The sequence below is a fragment of the Cariama cristata genome, unplaced genomic scaffold (assembly GCF_000690535.1).
Source record: "Cariama cristata isolate BGI_N322 unplaced genomic scaffold, ASM69053v1 scaffold7981, whole genome shotgun sequence".
Lineage (NCBI taxonomy): Eukaryota > Metazoa > Chordata > Aves > Cariamiformes > Cariamidae > Cariama > Cariama cristata.
In genome coordinates this window covers 7643-33601 of record NW_009598630.1, presented here as the reverse complement: position 1 = coordinate 33601, position 25959 = coordinate 7643, and the positions used below count along the sequence as shown (strand labels likewise).

Genomic DNA, 25959 nt, shown 5'->3' with positions numbered 1-25959 from the left:
CCCGGGCCCTCCTGCTGCTGAGGGGCTGCTGCCAGCCCCCGCTCCTGTCGGCTCCCAGCTCACGGGGCAGCCCCAGAGCCGTCACGAACAAACATAAACAGCGGCTGCGGGGACTGAAACCCCGCCTTCCCCTGTGCATCCTACTAGGAACACCTCCAGGTTATTGCCAAAGCACAGAACACATTTTAAAAGGCACTTGCTGATTGTTTACTGTTTGCGTTTCTCAGCTTTGGCACACAGTGAGCCAGGTTGTGTTTCAGTTCTCGGCACCGCGGCCCTTCAAACGGGAGTGGATACTTATTTAAAGTGCACGTAAGCGAAATAGTAAGTTTGAGTTAGAGTCAGAAAGTAGTCTGATACATTAAATCAGGCTTCCTTTTAAAGGGCTTTGCTAGTTGATTTCTGGGGAAAAATGCTTATATGTGAGGTAGAGTCTGAACATGGTGTTACACTATGGTGAAAATAAGGCTTTTTTTCTATTTAGTATCAACACACTCCTTTGCTCCTGAGACAATTTTGCAGTTTGTATTTACATCCTCTAACAATTTGATTTTGCCTAGATTGTAGTTCTAGACTAGGGTCTAGACTAGATTATACATGCTATAGCTCTGCAAACTGCTTGTCAGAGGCACGTGTGCTCTTTTCAGTGATGTCAGTGGGACTCTACTTGGGTGAAGCAGTCTGCAGGTTAAGGTTTACTTTATTCCCATAGTTGAAGGTGAGAGAGAGCAGAAGGTGATAAGGATGGAACATAAATCTTGCAAAGTAAAATAGATTTTTAAAAACAACTTCACTATTAAGCTCAACAAGAAATGATACTAATTTAATTAACCAAGGAAGACTTTATTTAGGTTTTGTTGAGTGGATTTTCATACAGGTGGATTTGTGCTTCCATAGGTGCCATGTTAACTTCTATGCAACTGGCAGGTTTTTTTAACATGCATTCCTCACTGAAATCTGTGTTTTCTGACTGTTTTTTCCTCTCTAGGTTCTTTGCCTTCCCGTTATGCCTAAAAAAATATTTCAATTCATTTGTCTGTTTTGGTCACGTTCAACAGCAGAGCTGGAATTGCAAAGATAATTTCTTACAAGTTTTGTGAAAATCGGTGGCTGTGGAAAGGAGAGGGGCTTGAATTAGTATCCCCGTAAGGAATAGGCAGTTATGTTCACCACTTCATCTATTTGAGAGACATCAGACAAACGATTGATCCATGATAGCCATTGGTGATTATTACTAGCAATGTTATGTGCTAGCAGTGTTATGCATCTTTTGGTTTGCTTTGGTTATCAGACGTCAGGCAAAGCTGCTCCTCCACTCTGCAGTCACAGTCCCCTGGAAAGGGATATGTGAATGGTAAACCAGGGCCCAGCAATAATGGTCCATGACCTGAAAGCCATCGCATCTGTTATGATTACAATTTCAGAACTCTGTCGTTAGAGGACTATGTGCTGAAAAATCCACAAGTCCCGTCTGTTTCGATTTGAAGTTACTATATAAAATTATTTGTTTGGATACTAATAAATATTACATTTTCAGACTAGGAGATTATGCAAGGCTTTGTCGTTGTTTGAAGTTCTTGCCAAGGATCTGAACAAAGGCCTGACAGCCAAGGCTTCTGAATTGCCATCCACTCATTGACCAGCTGGAGTAACCAAAGCTTTTTAACCTGGATGCAGAACATTGCCATAATGTAGGTTGATGCTACGCAGGTGCACAGCCTGGAAAGCAGCCAAAAAGAAACTGGTACTCCAAAGTGCTGTTCTTCCAGACAGGCTCTGTAGTCCTTGGCAAGTAGTACAAAATGTGGGATTAGGTCTCTGATTTAAGGTGCTCAGTCGTGGTTCTCTGTAGTAATGTGTGGAAATGGGTACTACAGGAGGGCAATTACTCCTGCCTGTCTGAGACACCACCCAGTGTCTAAGATAGTGGTAGAGACACACGGTTTCTTTTTCATACACAATGTGTAAAATTGTCAAAAGGTGTATTAACATCGTATTTCCTAATTTTTGTTTGTTCCTGTATTAGTGGGGCTAATGGGCTTAGAAAACTGAAAACAAAGGATCTTCACCACATCTTGCATCTGCAGGATTGTGGCTCTGCATTGATGTCAGTTCAGAGTTGAAGCAACATAATCCCATTACTTTCAAAATCATAATTTGGCTTTTTGAAATAAGGCAAGGTGGAGTAGAGATTTAAGGCTGCTACAAAAAAAAAATTGTGGAAATGTAGTTTAAATGCAGGTTACAGAAGGCAAAAATCGCCAGCCATGAATATTACTGTCCTCTTAGAGTTGGAGAAAAAGAGAATGCAGGGACCAAACCCTCATTGCAGAGGAATTCTGTGTTTATTCCAAATGTATGGTTAATTTACATAGAAGAGATCACATTTGTTCTAAACTAAAGTGTAGGAAATACTAGCAACAATTAGATTAAATGAGGGAATAAGAACATTTTTGCTTCATTATTCAGTTCATGCACTGTCAGGACAAAAGGTCAGATGGATAATCTGGTGTAGCCACTACTTCTGGACACTGATTCATGTTTAGTGCCACTGTATATTTGGTCTTACCTGACATGAATATAATAGTCTTCCTGTGAAGACTTTGTGTAAGGGAATACAGATGGCTATATCTCTAGCATAGGACCTTATGAAAAGTCAAGAAATTGGTTTAACTGACGGCAATACGACTTGTGAGATGGTGACTTACGTGTCTGATAATTTGGCTAGAACACATTCCCTCTTGTCTTACTGTATTACTTCGTTTTTCTGATAGCAAATTATTTTCTCCAAGCTATTGAGACTTTATCCTCTGCTTTTAGTAATAGTTTCTTCCATTAGGGCTGCCTGCAAGTAAAGTACGTCTAGCTTTAGTGTAAGAGTGGATTTGGGGAACATACCCTGTTACATCCAGGTACAGGCTGACCCTTTCTGTTGAGAGACCAAGGCAAGTGTTTGTGTATAGCTTACAAGGAGTATCTCTTGGAGGAGAATGGAGTCTGCAAACGAGCAATCTTGAAAGGGTACAGAAATCAAACGGATTATGTTCTGTGCTTTCAGACCAAAGGCTAAGTCTTGAAAACATGATTCCTGCAACTGTTCACACTGTCCTGAGTGCTCTATATTTATGCTGCCACAGAAAGAACTGGTTACAGTCGGAGGAGAAACACAAGAAACACTAAGGACTGAAATGCGCTTGCAGCTAAAGTACCCTCATCATGAATAGGTACACAACTATCAGACAGCTTGGTGATGGAACCTACGGCTCTGTCCTCCTAGGGAGAAGCATTGAATCTGGAGAGCTAATAGCCATTAAAAAGTAAGTATTTTCATTTGTTAGTTAACAGTGGATGGTCCAGGTTTTTCCCTTCTGTGGTCCGCATCACTTGGTCGTGCTGATTCGAGTACTTCACAATCCACGCAACATTTGTTTTTGGAGTTGTACTGGGGCAGCATGCAAAGCTGAAGTTCCTTGTATCCTCCAAAGCCCCTGCAGAAGATAAAGAGGGTGAGATCTATAGTCTTACTGTAACAGTACTCTGCCACTATGTGCAGTCAAACATGTATTATGTATGTTATTTAGAGTATTCTGCAAGGTTGCTTTGGAATCTGCAGCCCCTTCCCTGCTGCTTAGATGGAACATACATTTCATGGTCTAATTTCAAGTGTAATGTTAATACTGCAGTGATAATTAGCACAATGGATCTCATTGTCCTTTATCTGTGTCTTTATATGCTATTACATATTGGTCTTTTCAGCTTAAGATTTTCTTAAAATTCCTTGAGAAATCCACTTGATTTTCTCTGCTGCTTCAGCAGTGACCTCAGTTTGTAAATGGCTTATTTGTCCTAGTTGTGGTAAGAGCCAGCTGTAAAGCATTGCAGGCACCTTCCTGAAATACTGACCGTGACCCAGGGACATACTTGTCAAAACAGCTTTCAGTGACAATGCTCTTTTGTGTGAACAGTGAATAGCTGGCTTTGGCAGCTTTCTAAATCCTCTGTGCCAAGGGTATTTTTCCTGTGTCAAACCTTGCCAGAGATACCTTAGATTTTCATTTTGCAATGTGGTAGAAACTCAAAAATTTCAGAACAAACCAGGAGATGGTACTCCCTTAGCTTATATGTTAATGCCAATCCATTATTAAGAACAGAAGTGGCCTGGTGGCTGAATGCACAAGTCAGTAACTGCAAAAACACTGCTTAAATAAAAAACCTAATCCAGACCCCTTCACGAAATGAAGGGCTTGTAGTCCTTAAACTATTCTGAGAGCTGATTTCAAACTGGAAACTTGCTACAATAATAAGTAATACTGAATTATTGTTAAAGTCTGACAAAGACTCAGATCTTCAAAAGGTGCCGAACTTCCTGTGAAATCCAGACTCTAAGCAGTTGGGTATTTTTGTAAATTTGCTCTGCACACTTCTGTGTGTGTGTGTACATGCGAGTCTTCGTCTTGTTGGTCTTAAAGCATAGAGTTCTGTGTGAAAGAACTGAGTCATCAAAATGTGTGTGAACAAATAGGACCATACGTTACACACAAATACTATGTTGAGAGTTATATTCTATCTTAGGAGAAAACAGATCTGCCATGCAGTTTGTTTCTGTTAGAGCAGAGTTTGAAATGAAAGGCAGAATCCAAAAAGCAGTTGGTGTGATAGATCCAACTTGCAAGGGAGAGAGAAACATGGGGAGCAGTGGACACTGAAAAATGAAGAAATACAACTATTGTGTTCAATACCTATAAAGGTATTGAAATTACCGAGAAATCAAAATATAGGGGAGCAAGAAGAATATGATAAAATTGGAGACCCAGTGAAGTGATTCAATTGGGTCTTCGTTGGATTTGTTTCAAAACTTAGTCGGAGTTGTTCATAACTGTCGTAATCCTTGTTCTTTTTACAGTTAGAGTCTGCTCCGCCACATTGTATACTGGAAGGAAAAATAGCATGCCCTGACTTGAAGGCTCTGAAATTTTTGCAGCAAGATATATATACGAAAAAAGGCAATCCTGTGTAATAGTAATGCTTTTAAATTCTATTAGAGTGTACCTTGTCTAGAGATGTAAAGTTTTTTGACAAAGGAGATAAGACCTTATATTTTGATGGAAGAACTGAATTGTTAAGTTGTAATGAGACTTATGGGTCTAAGACCAGATGATGATGACTCTGTATTAATCGTGTTTTTCCCCTCTACTATTGTAGAATGAAGAGAAAGTTTTATTCCTGGGAGGAATGCATGAACCTTCGAGAGGTTAAGGTACTTGTTTAATTCAATGGTTGACTTTAAATTAGATGATCCCTGTCACATTTTGGGGTAACATCAAATTCTTTCCACTCCTTTTATCAAAAACTGCCCCCAACATGAGCGTGTGGCATTACAGTTTGGTTTCCTGGCTCTGCATTTGAACGGGATGTCTGTAGTCTTATAAAAATTCTTACTGAAATTCTGTAGTCTTACAGAAAATTATTTGGTTGTAGAGAGCTGCTTCCTCCTTGCAGTGAGTGGTGTGGGAGCGAGCGAGCTTTGCTGTCACAAAACCTGGAATTGATGGGTGTTTGTTTTTCAGAACTTGAGAACACACGCCCTTTGCACAGCTGTAACGTTTGTACATGCAGTTGTTTCTGGATAGTTGGTTTGGGGGCAGACATTTAGCATGAAATTCTGACACCAGCAGAGCTTTAGGGGTACGCTCTAAGGACCTCCCTTATTTTCGAGTCCTTGCTGTCACTGTTGCAAACATGCAGAAAACCTAGGTCATTTTTCTTACAGTACCACGTATTGGTACTGTGTTGCTACAGCAAGAATGAATATGGAATATACTGAAAATCTAAAAAGAAGGGAGAATGAAGACCCAAGTATGGTGGTTTTGGCTGGGATAGAGTTCGTTTTCTTCATAGCAGCTTGAATGGCTCTATGTTTTGGATTTGTGACCAAAACAGTGTTGGTAACACAGGGATGTTTTAGTTACTACTGGGGGAAGAAGAAGGAATGGGGGGAGGTTTGGAGTGATGGTGTGTGTCTTTCCAAGTCACCGTTACAGGTGATGGAGCCCTGCTTTCCTGGAGATGGCTGAACACCTGCCTGCCTATGGGAAGTGGTGGATTAATTCCGTATTTTGTTTTGCTTGTGTGCGTGACCTTTGCTTTACCAATCAAACTGTCTTTATCAACCTGTGATATCAACCTTTCTCACTTTCTGCCCTTCCGATTCTCTCCCCCATTCCACTGCAGGCAATGAGCAAGCTCAACTGCCTACTAGGGTTAATCCACAATACCAAGGAAGAATTTCCAGGATTATATTTAGGCCCAGGTCTAAATGACTGACTATTGCCAGTGCAAGTACAAGAAGAGCGTGAATTCTGCCAGTAGGAAGTTACTTATAGAGAAAAGGCAATTGTTTTGGCGCCTAATGTGATGCCAGATAGCTGGCTTTTGAATGACCAGCGCATTAAATTGGTACATATACTGTATATGTATCTGGTAATACTTGGAGATCTAGTCTTTGTTCTCAGAGCTATCTGATTATTTAAAATACTGAAGAGTTTTTCAAGCCAAGTCTTCTATGGCAGTGAAATTGTTTTTTCTTTTTCATTAAAGTAAGACCGTTGTAAAATCCTGTTTGTATTTTCTGGTTCTAGTCTTTGAAGAAATTAAATCATGCCAATGTAGTAAAGCTGAAAGAAGTTATCAGGGAAAATGATCATCTGTATTTTGTGTTTGAATACATGAAGGAAAATCTTTATCAGTTAATGAAAGAAAGGTATGTAACAGCATCACCTATTCCCGGTATGAATTAATTACTTGCATAATGTGTTTTTAACACTCCTGTTACTTTTCAGAGGACTTTGGATCATTTGTTTAGGTGTAGATCACTGTGACTTAAAGCGGTGTGCTGCAGTAGGAGCTGTGGCTGTCAGCTTTGAGCATATCCCAAATAGTTTAGTGAGAGTTTCGAGTGTCTCTTCCCAGATTAGCCTGACAGGTAAGTAGGGCACTCTTTTGAGAGTTAGGAACTGTGGACTTTTAACAGCCCTCATGCTGAAGAGGTATTGAACCTAGAACTTTTGATTTCTAGATAACTACTCCAATCACACTTCTTCTGTTATGACTTCCTCAAATAAATGAATAAATAAAAGGTGATTGAAATGGTAATCATGAGGGGTCAAATTCCTCATTGCTTCTAGGAATTTTTTGGCCCTGCAATTTGAACGGGCGTGTCCAAAGAATGCCTATTTTATTTGTCAGCATTCTCAATAAAATCTAGCTTTTTTATATTTGCTGCAGTATTAATAAAATCTTAATTTCAGCCTTTGGGCCATGATAGCATCCTCCAGAGGATCATTTGGGGCAGAATAGCTCCCTGCTTTGAATTGTTCTCTGAGGAGGCCATTGTCTGTCTATGGACCATAGAATCAGCCTGAGAGATTACAGTAATCTTCCTTGATTTAACAAAGTAAGGTTATTGTTAGATCTCTGTGAATACTATATAAAATACCTTCTTAAACATAAAAGTACTTACTATGCATGCACAGGTATAGAACAACTTCTGACTAAATCAGGCATGTATATATGGATGCTGATTTTTTAATTGTATGAAATGATGAACCTTCAGAAAATGGTTTAAGTGCATAACATACAAACCAATTATCTTTAGGAATTTCTTAGAAATGGTTACTATATCCTACCTCCTTATGAAAAAAAAGAGGGCGGATGTCTCTAAAAGTGTGCCACACATCATACTCTCTACAGTTTAGGTAGGCCTTGCATTGGTTAGACATTGTATAAATCAAACCTTTAAGAATGTGATTTATTTGCTTAAGTCTTAGGTAAGATTGCCAGTCTTGCTGGAAGGGACTGTAGAGGAAATAAGACCCTCTTTCTGCTGCAATTGAAAAAATAAGCAAGCAAATATGAAAAGCTGACTCTGGTAGCTGATCTCACTTCTGAAATATGTGATGGTCAGTTTTTTTTAGAGAGGAATCAAACTCAGGAAATTGAATAAGGCCAGGCCATCTTCTTGAGTCACTGTTAGGCTGTTTGTGAATAAAATTATCACTGATTTCCACCTCAACCCATCTCTGCTGTCTTTTGGCATGTGCAGAGCTGTTTGATCAGAATCCTCTCTTGGTAAGAGGGGCTATCGTTAAACTGCCTGATCTTCTCGCCTGAATATTATGAGGAGAAGAGCCTCTTGTTTTCAGTGGTAGCAGCTGAGGCTGTATTTTCAGATCACAGAAGAGAAAGAAGTAGCACATCAGCTGTTAGATAATAACAAGGAAAAGGCAAAAGTATGGCTTGTATATGCTCTAGAAGAGAGGTCAGAAGAAACTGCATGAAAAGCACTAAATTAGCACAAACCCTTGCTGTCTTGAGGAGCACGCCTCATAACCTTTGCATGTTAAAGTTTGTTCAGTTTGGCCAATTTTCTTTTTTTTCCTTTTTTAATTCACTATCCCACATAGTCTTAACAAGATGTCACATAGTCTTAATATAATGTAATATGGCAGTTCTGCGATATCGTGTGTAAGTTTTATTGGAGAAATAAACTACATGAGAGTGCTTGAAATGTATCTAGCAGTTTTATTGTCATTGTTACCTTTTATCTTTGGTTCATTAGATAGCACAAGCTAATGTGTGAACTTAATCATTAATATTTATTTTTTCCCTGTTCTTTTATCCCACAGAAACAAACTCTTTCCTGAGTCTACAGTTAGGAATATTATGTATCAGATCCTGCAAGGACTTGCATTTATCCATAAGCATGGTAGGTTGTGTTTTAACTGTAAACGTTTTGAATTAGAGCAAGATACTGTCTGTTTAAGTTTTTTAATGAGTACGCTAACAATTACATTACTAACTTTAGTAAAAGGAGTGATCAAAAGAATGGCACTATACAAGAGATTCAGATTACTGAAAATACCCATATTGTAGTTGCCTTGATATTTTAGTCTGGAAGTTTGCTCAGTTCCTTTTCTGTAGATTTCTACTTTCTCATGCTGGCAGCTGGCCACTTTCTAAAATTCATCTGATGTTAATGGGCACATTTCTTGATAGATTTAGAGGTCCCCTGAGATTGAGAATAAAAGAAAAATTAGTCTTTTCTCAAGGTACACACAGATACCTGAATAAAACGCACATTCTCTGTAAGATACACTTAAAGTAATGAAATCTTAAGTGACAAACAGCTTTCATTGCATGGCCTTCCAACTAATTTTTAAAACAATAATAAAAGCTAAAGCTGGTGTACCAGCCAGTAGTAACAAGAGCCACTTAACTAATAACAAAAATTACATGTTTTAATGATAACGTCCTCACCATGTTTTGCTGCCCTCTGCAATTCTGCCTGCTAAATACACTGTAGCGTATGTTGCTGGTCAGCTCTCAGGGTTATCAGAAGAGAACTAACATCAGTAGCCAAAGTCCTGGAACTGAAAGGCTTGTAGGACAAGCATTTCAGTTGACTTGAGGAACGCATTTAACTTTGTTTTGCAAAACATTTTTAAGCTAATGGCTTTATTCTCTATTGTATCTCTATTCTAATGAGGCTTGGATACTCTTCTGAAACCAAACTAGACATTCCAGTCTGTTCCAGTGAGATAGGAAATATTTAAAGTCAGAAAAATAATATGACTTATTAGCAAAAATCTAAGCCACTTTTTTTTAATAAATTGTCAAATGGATCACAACCTTGCAGAATACCTGGTACTGCTGTTTAACTTATTATAGCTATAAAGAATGAACAATTTTTTGTCGAAGCTAGCGAACTGTCTTGTTCACTGACCTGCTACACAGCAGACTAATATTTGTGCCAAACAAATCCATAGTTACAAAGATGTGGCAATTCATGGCAAGTGTGACAGGATGGTCTTGACAGTCTTGTGACTGACAGTGTAAGACTGGATGTCCCAAGATCCTCTCTGCAACAGTTTTTGAAAAATCACATGAATTTTTTTTCCCTCTCTTTACTTCTCTATTCTGCTCCTATATGGCATAGAAATGCTTGTCAAGTAAACTTCTTAGGTTCTTTGTCCATCCAAACTCTAAGCATCTTTTCATATTTGAGTACACAATTGACTGCTCTTTTTACAAGTTTACCTTGAAATAAATTGCTTCAAAAGCATTCTGTTGGTGCATTGCACGTCTGTGCGACAAAATACAGAAGTGATTGTAGTAAATGCTAAGAACAACCTTGATTGCTCTGTCTGGTACCTTCCATAAAGAGGCAGTAGTTCAAGCTGGCACCAGAACTTAATATCCCTAGGAAGGATGTAATCTGCTGGTTGGTAGAAATCTACAGCACTATGTCTTCAATGCTGTCATGCATTAATCTAACAGAGAATATAGTTATACTGGACAATGTAGACACATCCTATGTGAATGTTTGTTCTGCTCTCTCTTGGGCATGTTCAAGGCTGTGGAAAAGACGTTGGAAGGTCTCTGAAAAGGATGTTGTAGAGCTCTAGTAAGATACTACAGAGAGAGCTGTATATAGGAAACAGTGGGCTCAGATGTCTGCAAGAAAGAAGCATAAGGACAAGTTTTCCAGACTAAGGGTGGAAGCAAATTTTAGAGACAGTAGTTAGTAATGTTCTAGCCCTCTTCTCTCATTTGTATTGAAAGAGCTCTTGCCAAATGCTCATTTGTGATCCAAGTTTTGCTGAATGCAGAGAGCACTAAAAAAATATGCTGAGATCCTCCATCTCATAGGGCAATAAGTAACTGAGTGATTGCAGATTATTATGTTCTCAGATTTAAAAACAAGTTTCAAAGTGCAAAAAAATTACCTCATGTTTTAGTTTGTATTCTGTTTAAAAGAACTTTTGAAGTAATTCTTTAATGTTTTCATTGCAGAGTTTCCAACACAATTAGAATGAAACGAACATTAAAATGGTATAAATTTTTTTTATGTTAAAGAAGTGTCACTTGAAAGGGAACTATCTGACTGAATGCTCTGGATTGTTATAAGGTAGTCAGCTTCTGTATACTGTCCTTCACAGTCTGACTGAGCAACCATTATACTGACTAGCTCTGTTGGTCACATAAGACTGAACTCTGTGTTGTGCTATTCAAGCTTCAGCAGTAAGAACTAAAGCAAAACAACCCAGGTGGAAAATAAAGGCTACAGCTGGCAGAGGCATTGCAATGCACATCAATATTTCATTTGAATTTTAGGGTTCTTTCACAGAGACTTGAAACCTGAAAACCTCCTTTGCATGGGACCAGAACTTGTGAAAATAGCAGACTTTGGCTTAGCCCGAGAAATCCGATCTAGACCTCCTTACACTGATTATGTATCCACAAGATGGTAAGTGCTAGTATTTGCCTACATTGTGTGAAACTTACGATCAGACCTTTAAAGAAGTGTAAAATTTGTGCTGAATGTAATACCACTTTTGATGCCTCCTTTTTATGAAACTTCTATTTAAGCCTGGCATAATTTGGAAAGCTTCAATTAATGCAAGACAGTTTACAGATGGCAGCAGCACAGGAACAAAGAGGGAGCCTGATAAGGCCGGTGGGACATGCAGGAATTGCTGCATGTCAGGAAGGCATAAGAGAGCTTAAAAGAGCTTATGTGGGTTTAAATTCTTCATTATAGAAAAAAAATGAAGTCATATATAGGATAGGAGCTTTTTAAGGGATGTTTGCTCTTAACAGCAAAGAATGAAGAGCTGAATGGTTTCATGTATGTCTGTTTGAATTGTGTTGATGGGATTGTTTCTTTTCTCTTTTTCTCTCTTGCAGGTACAGGGCTCCTGAAGTCCTCCTGAGATCTACCAGCTATAGTTCTCCAATAGATATTTGGGCTGTTGGTTGTATAATGGCAGAAGTTTACACACTGAGGCCTCTTTTCCCAGGAGCCAGTGAAATTGATACTATATTCAAAATTTGCCAAGTCTTGGGGACACCAAAGAAGGTAGCTAAAGTGACATTCCACACTGCAGCAATATTAGAGGTGTTCTACAATACAGAATGGCACAATAGCAGTAAGCATAAAAATAATAAATTTTCATTCTTACTGCTATTATATGGTATTGATTTCAGGTATAGTAAACTAAATTAAGACTTATTTTCTGTGAAATAAGCATTAGATAATTATGCTATAAAACCTGACATTTAGATAAGGAGAAATAGACCCCTGAACAGCAAATAGTCATTAAATTGTGATTTCATTAGGTGGAAATTTCATTTTCTCTTGCATATTGCGTATAAACGTATGGTTCAAGAGACTGGAAATTGGAATCATGGCAAGACGCCTGTCTCCTGATTGCATTTGTATCTTTGACTTGGTCAGACTTACCTCTCACCAGAGGTTTGAGATGAAAATTTCTAGTGAAATCTTCGGACACAGGCTGTTACTGGTGGGAGAATATATGCTAGTGTAATTAGGCACTATGATTATTTTACAGCTGAACCTTTTTTGTGATTGGAAATCTCATTCTTCCAGAACGACTGGCCTGAAGGCTACCAACTTTCAGCCTCCATGAATTTTCGCTGGCCTCAGTGTGTACCTAACAACCTAAAAACCCTCGTACCTAATGCTAGCAGTGAAGCGGTGCAGCTCATGAGAGATATGCTGCAGTGGGACCCCAAAAAGCGGCCAACCGCTAGTCAGGTTTGGTTTTGTTTTCTGTTTCTCACATCTGCGTAAGACACTTCTTTCACTGCAAGACACCTTTTATAGACAGTCATTTAACAGTTGCTGTGGGGTGCAGTTCTTAGAAGGGAGAAGAGCAGAAGCCAAGAACAATTTGCAAGACAAAGGGGAGTAATTAAAAAAGAGTAATCAATCTTTTACATGCAACTTCAACTGCATGGGCTGTGTGCTGAATGGTGAAATGTGTGACTGCAGTGTGTATAAGTGCACCTGTGTTAAGTATAATGCAGTCACTGTGAATAGCAGCAGAGTGAAGGTAGGATGTATGGCTGAGGGCTGTGATGCTGCTCGTTCATTGCTATTGATACGTGCCACTGAATCACAGAATGTTTGAGGTTGGAAGGGGCCTCTGGAGGTCATCTTGGCCAACCCCCTTGCCCTGGGCAACCTGTGCCAGGGCTGAGTCACCCTCACAGTAAAAAAATGTTTCCTGATGTTCAGAGGGAACCTCCTGTGTTTCAGTTTGTGCCCGTTGCTTCTGGTCCTGTCACTGAGCGCCACTGAAAAGAGGCTCGCTCCATCTTCTTTACACCTTTGCTTTGGGTATTTGCATACTGTGATAAGATCCCCCTGAACCTTCTCTTCTCCAGGCTGAACAGTCCCAGCTCTTTTAGTCTTTCCTTGTATCTGAGATGCTTCAGTCCCTTAATCATCTTCATAGCCCTTCGCTGGACTCTCTCCATTATCTCCATCTCTCTCTTCTGCTGGGGAGCCCAAAACTGGACACAGCACTCGAGATGTGGCCTCACCAGCCCTGAGCAGAGAGGAAGGATCACCACCCCTGACCTCCTGGCAACACTTCTGCTCATGCAGCCCAGGATACCATTAGCCTTATTTGCGGCAAAGGCATGTCAGTAGCTAACGTTCAACTTGGTGTCTACCAGGTCCTTTTCTGCAAAGCTGCTTTGAAGCTGGGTGGCCCCCAGCATGTACTGGTGCGTGGGGTTGTTCCTCCTCGGGTGCAGGACTTTGTGTTTCCCCTTGTTGAACTTGATGAGGTTCCTGTCAGCCCACATCTCCAGCCTGTTGAGGTCCCTCTGGATGGCAGCATGACCCACTGGGTGTATCAGCCACTCCTTCCAGTTTTGTGTCATCAGCAAACTTGCTGAGGGTGCACTCTGCACCTCCATCGACATGATTAATGGAGATGTTGAAGAGTATTTGCCCCAGTATTGACCTGTAGGGTACACCGATACCTACCGGCCTCCAACCAGACTTTGTTCTACTGATCGCCACCCTCTAGGCCTGGCCATTCAGCCAGCTTTCAGTCCACCTCGTTGTCTGCTCATCCAGCCCAGTGTTGCCTGGATAAAGCTAGCTTATGCAAGGCAGTTGGCAGGGCAGTCTCAGTTTAATTGTGCTGTAGATCTGTCCCAACATCCTGTACGTAAACATAGCCCAAGTCGTCAGTATTGCACATATAATGTTCAGTTGATGTTGCTGACAGTAGCCACCGATTTCAGATACCAGTACTGTAGCGGTGGTACCCAACTAATGACATGAGCAGGGCACCTTTTAAAAAACAGGTGGGAGTCTGGATTCAAATCTGACGACTTCAATAGGACCATAGCTGAACCTTTGGGATTATATCAGACCTTCAGTACAAATTGTAATAAAAAAGCTTTAAAGCTAATTAGAGCAGTTAAAAAGTAAAATATATGAAGAACTCTCAAAGGTAGTGAAAAGCAAAAAATACTGACTATAACTTGGGATTAAAAGCCATTAACAAATGTTTTACAGTAAGGTACAAACATGAGGAGGAGTCTGAACTTTTAGAATCTTTTTGCAGCGAGAGGTCTTTGGGAAGATGAGTGTGCCTGAAACAGCAAGATGGGCAGAGACGAATTGCCTTCACTGACAATTCCTTAATTAGTTGTAAGGCAGAATAAAGATATTTTTACCAATATGTCTTCCAAAGAAAAAGAGAGGCTAATTTTCATAAGGTTGTATTTCTTTCACTTGATTCAGTCTTGGAAGTGGAGAATGGAAAAGACGGGATGTCTCTGGGGTCATTCACTTCTTGATGGCTGAATCTGTGATGATGGGTGTGCATGCGTTTGCACGTACGCATGCACACACGCACGAAGAGACGGCACATAATGAAACATGCCTCTAGATGCCATATACCTGGTTAAGTATCTTATTTCTGCAGGACCTTTTCCTTTTGTGCAAGTCCACAGAGGATTTGATAACTTGGTATCTGTTGAAACTTTCCTACTGTTGCAGTGTTACTCTGAAGTGGATTGTGCTCACTAGACTCTAGTGTTGAGAGACGAGTCTTCTGCTGTTTCCCACCCCAGAAAAAAAGGAAATTAAATTTGCACCATCACATAGGACTAGGTTAAGTTAAAAACTTTGGTTTCCTAAGTTGAATCCTAACATCTTCATTATGTTTTAGGCTCTTCGATATCCGTACTTCCAAGTTGGGCATGCCTTGGGCGTTCAGGAACTGGGAAGACAAAAGGAACTGCGTAATAAATCAACTCTGCATATCAAGCCTGTCCCTCCAGCACAACCCCTTCCGAAAGCTCACGCCTGCATTTCATCGAGGCCTTTTCAACAAAGCCAGTCTGCTCAGCACTTGGTGTACCCATATAAGACAGACAACTCTGGGGCTGAGCGCAGCAGCTACTTACGGGAGGACAAGTCTAACCAGGTTCTTCTGCCTGCAATTCACAATAAGGTTCCTCAGCAGGTAAAAGCCTGTCTAGTATAAGATATGCTTCCTGATATACTGCCTGATTTTTCCTTGATTGTGTTTCTTTTTCTTGTTCTCTTTGAAGATTCTTACACTTTACTAAAAGGACAGGAAATGGGAATGAAGAATAGTTACAATTTTCTGCTAGAAACTGAAAGTTACTCTGTTGAAATCTAAATCCAGTTGCTATAAAACAAGCAAGTCGATTTCTCATTGCAGAGCCATTTTATGCTTCCCTTTGTTGTAAAGTACCGCTCAAATGATGACACTGTGATTTCATATGAGTAAAAAGCATGTACAGTGGTCAGAACGTTAATGGGACTGATGCCAGAGAGAAAAGTATTAGGCTAAATAGTGTTGAAATGAGAGGGAGGGGGGCTATTGCCTTCATGCATTTAAGGCGTCCAATATGTATGACTGAGAATAATAGTCCCTTTGGGCTTCTATACTGGCCACGGAAAACAACAGATTCTTATTTCAGCATAAGAACTTACCATTTCTGTTGATGATACAAGGAGACTGGATTCATAAATAAATTATGAGAGCAGACAGTGTGAATGCTGCTGTTAAGAGAGGGTCTGTACTGGCCACGTACAGAGTTGCACAAGGTTGAAATGTATTGATGAGCTGAAATGGCTGAAGAGACACAAATTTGTACCTATACTGTCCTGCAAGAGAAGTACATTTTATAAATGTTTAGGCACAGGTTTATGGAAGCATGAATGTGCATGCAGTTTTGTACTCCCAAGATAGGTCAAGAAATAAAAATTGAGCATGACCTAATTGTTTAGGAGGTAAGTAGTGAAATATAAATAGAATTGGAATTGAGACCTAAGAAATTGATTATTTTGTCAGTGCAAGATACTTTATTACAGGATGAAATGCAGAAGATCTGTAATAATGTCTGTAGGCTACAGGTTGTGTTCTTAACATGTTTAACAAAAGATTAGGATGATTGTGTTGTTACAGCTCTACTACCACTGTTACTCTTTGAGACAGGAAAAAAAAAAGTCCTCATTGTTCCTTTCACCTGGTTTATGGTGTAAGTGTGTGGGTGTGTTTCTCTTCAATCTTTGTAACAGAAAACATCTGCTGGGACTGAGAATATAAATGGTGAACTTAAACCAAAAACTAGGCGAAGATGGGGACATCTTGCTAGAACAGTGAAGAGTTCTGAAGACTGGGATGACTTGGAAGACCTTGATTTTGGCTCTTCTATCACAAGGATCGACTTGAAAAACAAGAAGAGGCAGAGTGATGAAACTCTTTGTAGGTAAGTTGGTTTCTTTTATGTCCATGTGCTATTTGGTCTTATTTGCTTAGACTTTGCCTCATTTTTCATCATGTTGCTCTTTATGGTTTCTTTGGACCTGGAAACATATGTCCAGGCCGGTAAAAGATGTGCAGCTTGTCTCTCTCCTGCTTTGTCTTGTCTGATTGTTGAATGCTGTCCTTTGAATTACAACACATTTTTTGACGGACAATGCATCCTTCTATACAATTCCTTGATCATTTTTCCCCACTGAAAATCATGCTTAGCTTAAATCTTCCCAAGTTAATATTTGAATATGTACTTTCTGTTTCACATATGAACCATTTTGACATATTCCACGCATATGAACTGTTTCGGGTGACTCTAAGCTACGGTTTCCATGGATCATAGGCAGTAGAGAAGTTTCTGAGTGATCTATAAAAACTTTAAAAACAAGATAGAAGGGAACTAGAAGTGCAAGTCTGATTTTCAGGGGCACTTAGAATCATAGAATCATTATGGTTGGAAGAGACCTCAAAGATCATCAAGTCCAACCGTACACCTGATGCCACCCTGTCCACTAAACCATGTCTTGTAGGGCTTCAAGCTGAAAATATTCCCTGTTGTCTGTGTTTATGGTGTAGCAAACACTGTATGAGGAAATGATTCCTGGAGATGGGATGGAGTTGAGAAGGCCAACTGTGGATAAACATGGCATAGGAATTGGACTAAGTGTAGCAATTTTTGGTTCTAGATTTGAAAGCATTTTGGACCTGAAACCTTCGGATGCTGTAGGCTCTGGCAGCAGCGCGCCTTCCCATGCGACCTTTCCACGGCAGGACACTCCCACATTGCGAGTTTCTGCAGCAAAGCAGCACTACTTGAGACATTCTAGGTATCTACCTGGTTAGTAAAAAATACTTACTTCTTTTTTTTCATGTAATTACAACAGCAGTCTGAAATAGTCATTGGTACATGAGGTTTTATCCTTTGAGCTTGTGGAGGGGGGCTACTGCTTAAAGAAAATGAGGAGAGCAAGAGGTTTGCTGATGTAGATGGCCATGATACAGACTACAGTCTAGCAACTGAGATAAATCCTGCTTACAAGAAGGGGACAGGATTGTTCGTACTTCTTCCTCCTGATGGATACTCTTTTATACTTTGAAGTGTGTTAGAAAATGTCTGTTAATGTGCCAAGCTATTCCCTGTTTCCCTAAGAAGGATAAGACTGGTCTTGTAGACTGGAAAAGAAAGTGCCCTACGTTTACCTCATGAGTACATAATACCATGAACAATGGAAGCTAATGAATAGTGGGAATATGCTTTGCTGTAGCTTGGAGTTAAATTAAATGCAAATCCATGTCACTACAGAGGAATTGCCTGCTGTCTTCATGTTAACCTTTGCTATATTCAGACCAGTGTTGGGGCAGGACGAAGTACAGGAGGTGGACAGCACGTCTGCCTGTGTTTAAAATGATCTGAATATAAATGAATCCTCTTTCACAATTTCTGTTTATAAAGGCAATGTTAGCTGTTCATTCGCTTGTAGTACTAATACTTCAAAATTAATTACGTAAACTAGAAGCTATTGTGATGGTAAACTCAGTCTTTTTTCCTGAAACAATTCATTTCAATGACTTTCAAACTGGATCACTTAAGTAGAGTTTTGGTAGCTAAAAGTTGTTTGACTAGCGGAGGTTGTAAAACAGGTTGATCTCAAGCCTGCTTGTGCTTTAGCATGAATTGTGAGCACATTCTTGCATGTTAGGTACCATGCTTAAATATGGGATGTATATTAAATACAAATAGTATGTGACATATGAACTCTACTACAAACTGTTGCACAATCTGTGGTTTCAGTAGATACACCAAAGAAGAGCACAGTGTTATGAGAAATGTAACCCACCATTATTTACTCTCAGGTTATCTTGTCACTGTTAGGCTAAAAGCTGTAAAATGCTATGTTTGATACAAAGCATCCATTTCCTTTGTGTAGCAAGGTTTGCCTTCTGTGAATTGAGAATATTTGTGGCCTTGATGTAAGGATCCTGTCCCTTGACATAAGCAGCCCTTGATGCTAGTGGAACTACTGAGCACTGTTATCTTTGTGGGTTTGGGGCCTATGGCTAATCAGAGAATGGGAAGTAACCCAGAGGCATATTAAGAGTGAAAAGGTTTTGGTTAAGTTCACTGAACTGGACATCTGCTTTAAGATTGTGCATCAGATGGAAGGAATGCAAGCGTGTGTAACAATAGAGATTTCAGCGTGGTAATTTTTGCATTTTTGCGATAGGAGTAAGCACAAGGAATAGCATAGTCTCCACTTCAGACAAAGAGCCTGTTCCGTCTAATCCCTGGCCCAGTTCTGGTTTGCCTGGGAAAGTTTCCGGTTTGGGAGGAAGTATTAACAGGATGAATTCAGGTAAGAAGCTGTGCTTAACACAGAGAAAAGACAGTAGGTGATGTCTTGGCAATCCCAGACAGCTGTATTTTGGGGTCACCCATTTCGAATACATTGTCAGCTCCAAAGATATGTGCTACTGTGTCTGTTCTTTCTGTCGAAACCAGTTATGAGCATTGTTCCTTGGATTTGGAGACTACTTTAAACTGAAACATAGTAATTTTTTCTAATGAATCCCCAGAAGTCTGGTTTGAAGTACCACATGCATAGAAGGTTGGACAGCTTAGGTCTGTTCAACCTGAAATACTGCATCTTGCCTTCAGTTTCCTCCATCAGTTTTTGTAAGTCATATTTTCAGGTTTCCAAATTATTTTAGCCTAGCTGGTGTGTTAATGACTGTCATAGAGGAGGAAGCTGGTCTAAATTGAACTAGCCATACACACCACTCTTGTTACATGAATAAAGCAAATAAAATCCTATTATCTGTCATCATGTCTTTTAATTGATGCTGTTGTAAAATAGTGAAATAATTGTAGCTTTAAAAAGTTCAGACAAAGAGCAAAATTCTTCAATTTTTCGTCTTCAGGTTTTTGGGGCATTTGATATTTCAGGTATTTAATCCCTATTATTTGATTTGAAGTAATTAATTTGTAGATTTTTTTACATTAGATTTTACCAGATAAACATGTTGATGTTTCTAGATTGTGTCTATGTATTTGCTCTCTAAATCTTTCTTGGCTTCAGGTTTTCATGTTATGTTACAGTTCTGGAGTGTGGTACTTGTTTTGTATATGTTGTTATGAAAATGTTTGATTGAGAAAATTTCTCTGGAATCTTGGCCAAAAGAAACATTTTGGGCCTTTAGAAACTCTGGTTTAAGAAACTAAAAAACTTAAAATTTTGGATGTAATTTAATCATAAAATTGTTCTTTAAAGATTCAAGATGGAAGGATGTTGTAAATGGCTAAACTGCATGAGAACCTTTCTATACGTAGCACGTGTCTCCTTCCTGGCTCTTCTACAAGTTTTTGCTTCTTTTGTAGCTCCATAGGATATCATTGGATTTTTCTCTTTTTTAAGTATTACCATCATTTCGCACACTATGCTTTGCCACTGCTTTACTGCTCTAGTACGTTGTAGGCATAGGTGCGATGGACTTCATCTGGGCACGCTAACTTGTTCAGTGTCCATCTGTGCTATGACTCTAGACTCTTTTATTTATAGCTATTTTTGTTCCAATTGCTATGGCTTACCCTACAGGTGAGTCAGATCTGTTACTGCGTGTCTCAGGGACAAGTTTTGTAGCTGACTTTCCAAATTCGGAACGTGTCCCAGTATTATTAAGTTGTGCTCTTACTGGCTTCAGTAGGAGCTTTGTGTAGCACCAGAGCCCCAGACTCACAGCATAGAGATCAAGAGTGAGTATATTCATAGGACCCTGTTGCTGAAAGTCAAACAAAGTAATTCCAACTGAAATGCTAAGTTTTGAAAGCTTTGAGGAACCTTGAAAAAGCTGAGATGTCAGGGAGAAGCAGAAATTGCCCTTCTAAGAGTACAATTTGTACCTGCTTTCCATTCATCTTTAATGCAATCTGATATTGACAGTCTTCTGAATGCAGGTATATATAGGATCTGTGGATTTCTAGTGTCTTCAGTGAAGTTCTTGTTTTCATCAGCCCACGATCAGGCTTGATCTTGAATATAACCCATCACTGCACACCTTTGTAATCCGTTGATAGTACAGGAGATCCATTGTGTGAGCTCAAGTATTCCTTACCGTTTCTTTCAGGGCCCATAGGATCGAGCGGTCTAACTAGTGGTTATATCCCTTCGTTTCTGAAGACGGAAGTAGGCTCTGCTGGGCAGAGGGTTCAGTTAGCACCGGTTTTGGATCCATCTTCTAGTAAGTATGGTACCAAAGTTGTCTTGGTCCCTTGCTTATTACTCTGGTAGTGCTGTATATAGGCAGCACTGAACTACATACTTGTGTTTTGCTTTGTTTGTAAATACCTGACTGACTGGAACTACCATTTGTAACCTCGTAGAACTTCATATGGAGAAGGATTTGGTTTCTTTTTACTTTGTTTATGAAATACGTGGTTTTATCCACAGCATATTTCAGTGGGACCTAGAGGTTGATGTGAGAGCTGGCACAGAATTCACACTTGTCAAATCAATTATTTATATATACTCCTTGTCTGATAAGATTTAAGGGATTGGATCCACTTTTGTTTCACATCAGCAAATTCTGTTTAAAAAGGAGGCTTATTTCCTCAAGAAATGAGGATCTGGACCTACGTCCAGTTGCTGTTCAACGTGGACAGCTACTCACTGAACCATTATCTCATGGCGTTTTCTTTCGTCTCTTAGATTATGCTTCTCTGAAGTCAGTAAGACCCCATCTTGGACGACCATCATTCAATTCACCTACAAAAAGCACGCCAAGGTTAATGCCTCTCCCACCACCAGCTCAGCCGATCCACGGGCGTGTTGACTGGTCTGCAAAGTATGGTGCTCACCGGTGACATGTGGAAATACTCTCTGAACCAGTGTGTGTTTCCCATGAAATGGTGGCTCACATAAGACAATCTGATACTGTTTTATATACCTGTAAATTTAAAAGAAACAGATCTTCTATGAACGAGACGTTTTGAAGGGGTTTTTTACTTTTATTTGTAGTAATTTGAATGCGATCTTGTACCTTTTTGTATAAAATTGTTTTGTTATATAATTGGGTCCAGTTATTTTCATAAATCTTGATACATTTTGTATATATGGCTTAGGGGGTTTGGCATTTTTATACGATAAATTTTTATAATGAACTTTTTTAAAATATAACTTTTCCTTTATGAGATTCAACTTTTATAAAAAAGTGGATTAAAAAAAGCAAAAAGTGGTGCAATATTGCATTAGAAGAGAAGTACTGAGGAAGGGGCATTCATTAGACATTTTCTGAAGTTTATGTGCTAAATGAGGCTGTATAATTTCAGCAATGCCACGTCTTGATGCCATGCTTCTGTTGTCCTGTACTCATTTGCTTTGTACTGACATCAAAGAAATGAGCAACAACAGCCTAAACTCTCCTTTGCAGTCACTGGGAGACTGTTGAAAGGCAGTGGGAGGCTTTTTTTTCTTTTTTTTTAATTTATTTTTGCCTTTAAAAGGTTGGACTGCTGTCTAGCTTTCCAGCTCCATTCTTTTGCTTTTACCAAATTTGGGGCATCTTCTTGCTTGGCGAAGGGTGAATACCCTTCTGTAGATCCATTTTCTGACACTGCGCTCTTTTGTCCTGCTTCAAAGTTGCTTCTTGGCGTTGTTCACTATGAAATAGAATGTGGACCTACCTCTGTTAAATTCATTTAAATGTTCTAGTGATTTCTAAGGAGAAAAATCAGATTCTGTTTCTTCTTTTGTTGTTGTTGGGAATGTGAGATCTGAAGACATATTTAAGACAGTATTAACAATTATAAAGCTAGTTTTAGAGTAACAAAGTATTGGTGATATGCCAGGAGCAGAGTTTAAGGAAACAATATCTATGCAGCTGACTTAATTTTCACAACTGTTTTAAATCACTTTTGGAAAAAAACAAATTCAGAGGAAAAGCTTACTTCAGGTTTAAGCTTACTTCAGTTCTTCACTTCAATACATCTTCACTTACAATGTGAAGAATATGTCAGCTTCCATAAATTAGGCCCCCAGGCTCTACTGGGAAAAGTGGGACCTTCCCTGGTCTTGCAGCTCTTTGAAGAGCAGTTTAACTCGATTTATAAGAGAAAATGAGTTCTCAGGTTATAGAGAAAAGAAAATAGTCTCATAGTCTGGTATAATTCTGCACTGGAAAGGAGTGCCAGAGTCATAATTTAGATGATGGTCAGCGTTTGGCTATTCTTGCACCTCCTTCCACAGAAGGAATACAAAAGAGTACAGTGCTGTAGGAAAACATCTTTTACAGCTGTGTTTTGGAACAGCACTCCCAAAGCTGAAGCGTGCTGTGAAAATGCATCTTCATGCAGAAGTGTGCAGAAACGCTCACCTTTCTGAGCTCGTTTTATGAACAGATCTGGCAAATCATCTATTTATGAGACTTTAAAAAGTACGCGTGTAAGACTTACACATGCCAAGGACATGTTATGTGTCCAGCTACTCCGTTACTTGTTCATAGCAAGTACGAACTCCAAACCATACTTAACTGCTTCCAAAGCAGTGATGCCAACACACAGCAGTAAAATAAAGCAGCCATTTGATTTCTAAAGCACACACGGATGGTGCCTTGGGGTAAGTGGAAAGGGAAATATGTATATTTGTGTTAGAACTGGAAAGATAGTTGTTTCTCTTGGTGGAAATAAATATCTGTATTTATGTCAAGATATCATTTAATTTATTTTATCACTGAATAATTGGTCTCAAGAGGGAACACGCTGAACCTATCCTAAGTATCCCTAGTAGGCAATTTGACTAGTCTGTTCCATATGCTTAATTCCTGCTAGTGGGAGCAGGAGGTGAACAAGTCCTGAGACCGGGCTGCTGAGGCTTGGGATTCATCCTACCTAACCGCAGGCACCTAAGTGTGAGCTCCCTTCTTGTCTTTAAACCAGTGGTGACTGAGACTCATCTCAAGAGTAATTGGGCTCACCTAAGAACTTAGTAGCCCTCTGGAGATGCCTGGGTCTCTCCACTACGGATGGGGACTAACTACTCCATGTGTTTAAAGCAACACAGGATGACTCTGAACCTGGCCCGTAATCTCTGAGCCTTTATCAGCCCCACAGTCATTTTCTTGACTGTAGGATTCGGGTTTTGGTCAGTCTGGCAAAAAAAGCAGCAGTCCTTTTTTTGGCATATCTCCTCCTTTCCCAAATTAAAGCCTTTATTTTGGGAAAAAAGCTAATAATCTTGATATTCAGCATCACTTCTGCTAGTTTTAACTTAGTGGGACAGAAAGTTATCTAAGTATAATGGCAGCGCTTGTAGCCTTTACTCAAGCAAATTCCTACTGAAGTTGGAAAAAGTTCTTTTTGAGTAAGGACTGAGTTGCCTGAGCTGTGTATTTTACTGTGCTGTCTCTGTGCAATATGGATACGGAAAAGACAAGGGTCTTCTACTGAAATCTGGACAAGCAGCATATCTGAGAATTATACGTAACCTACTACTTTATGTTTTAATATTTAGCAGCATCTTTATGCAAAATGTTTTTTGAACTCTACTGTTTACATTTTCTCAGGCTTATGCATAACCTGTAATAATAACCGTTGGAAATAAAGGAGCCTGACAGTGGACTCATTCACCTCTGTAATCCAGGTTTTTGTTAAAGTATTGTGTAAGAGCCACGATGTTAGCAAAAAAAAACAACCAACCCAAGCCAGAAAACCCACTTCCTTGTATTTCTGTATCTAATTAGGCTGTTGATGTGAGCAGGTTGTTCCATAATGTGATGAAGAAAACATGTATTGAAAGAACATTTTTGAACTTGGGTGGAAGGAGAGGGTGGAATTGTCAGAGTGAGTAAAGAAGAAACGGTTCTTGTTTATTCAGTGTTTTTCTTCAAAAATGTTATGGTTTTCGTTCCTTCTGTCTCAAATCTCCTGCCCAGAATAAAGTTACTCTTGAAGAAATACTGACTGACTGGACTCTTGGTCTTTTATTCAGGTTTTAATAAAAGCACTTTAGTTTGGCTTTTGGTGTGTTTGTTTAGTTGTGGGGTTTGGTTTTGTAAGTAAGCCTTATGTTTGGTGCTGCCTTGGAGGGGTATGGCTTGCTGGCAGCTGCGCTCTTTCTGCAGGTTCATTGGCCGCGGGATTTGAGGCTAGGCATGTGATTTCTGCCATACACTGTGAGCTGTGTGGAAAGCCGACAGGTTTAGTCCTTGGCTGTCAACTCCTCCGAAACGGACAGCAGCACTGAATTAAAACGCGTAACACCTTGGAAAAAGGACAGGCAGCCGGACTAGCTGGTCATTGCAGGTCCCTTCCAACAACCCTTCCATTCCGTTCCGTAACTCTTTTCAGAGTCTTGTGTCACCTCTCCTCGGCCTTCTGGCCCTGCTTTCGAGGGAGCTGCTAACTCACAAACCCAGCCCTTTTGGTAACAGGTCAGGCTTAAAATGAATTGTACAGGCAATGAACTAGGTGAAAAATACATTTACAAGCGTGTTGTAAGTGGTGCGCGTGTAAGGTAAGGAGCTCAAGGAGTTGTAGGTGGGATGGAAGTGGGAGAAGTGATAAACAGCATGGGCTGCAGGGATGGAAATAAAAATCCTACTGGAATTAGTGCTGGAACAAGGAATGCCCAAGAGGGCCCCCGGGCACAAAACAATGGCAGACTGCCCCGTGCAGTGCCTCACTTGGATGTGTCTGCAGTCTTGGAAGCTTGACTACCCTACGTTCTCCTACAAATGGACCTTGAGCTTGTTTGGAGGTTCTAGCAGGGGAGCGCAGCTACCGTATACCCTTGACCGATGAACGGTACGTCTCTATCGGGGAAGGTCGTCCTCTTCGACCGAGCGCGCAGCTTCGGGAGGGACGCACATGGAGCGGTGAGGGAGGAAGGGGAGGGGCCCCCCGCGTGCCCAGCCAGATCAGCCGAATCAACCCTGGCGATCAATGGGGTGACAGATGTCGCAGCCAGATCGCCCTCACATCCAGCACTGTACTGCGCCCGCAGCGCTATATACCGGTCAAGAGCCCCAAGATCTTCACGTTATGGTGTTATGCCGAGGTTGAAAATTCGGTGACAGGCACCACGGAATCATCGCTTTGTAACGACAAACATGTCTAGCTAAAACCTTTCCAAAAATTTGCCCTTTTTATTGTTAGGTTTTCCTCCCAGTAGCCTTTGCGAAATATGCAGAGTGGCGACTTCCTATTGGCGGTTGTTCCGTTTGTCGCCGCCTCGTAGGGCTGAGGCTAGGAGCGGGGCGGCGGCGGTGGTGGCTGTTGCTGCTGCTGGCTGCG

At 40.1% G+C, this 25959-nt stretch overlaps 1 protein-coding gene across 1 annotated transcript; it reads left to right on the top strand.

Moving 5' to 3' along the window:
- Positions 1-3058: 3058 nt before the first annotated feature.
- On the top strand, positions 3059-21716 carry ICK (intestinal cell (MAK-like) kinase). The gene is made up of 13 exons (XM_009709368.1): positions 3059-3317; positions 5203-5257; positions 6639-6760; positions 8685-8764; positions 11173-11305; positions 11746-11917; positions 12449-12616; positions 15057-15353; positions 16439-16629; positions 17363-17514; positions 18902-19030; positions 20799-20912; positions 21380-21716. Exons 1-13 carry the CDS (start codon positions 3217-3219, stop codon positions 21532-21534), a joined length of 1869 nt encoding a protein of 622 aa, XP_009707670.1. The 5' UTR covers positions 3059-3216; the 3' UTR covers positions 21535-21716.
- The last annotated feature ends 4243 nt before the right edge of the window (positions 21717-25959 follow it).

Excerpts from the sequence above, each read along its gene's own strand:
- ICK (XM_009709368.1), top strand. The coding sequence starts at position 3,217 with ATGAATAGGTACACAACTATCAGACAGCTTGGTGATGGAACCTACGGC. Across the intron at positions 11,918-12,448 it reads TCTTGGGGACACCAAAGAAG|AACGACTGGCCTGAAGGCTA; the intron begins GTAGCTAAAGTG and ends TCATTCTTCCAG. Across the intron at positions 17,515-18,901 it reads ACATTCTAGGTATCTACCTG|GAGTAAGCACAAGGAATAGC; the intron begins GTTAGTAAAAAA and ends TTTTTGCGATAG.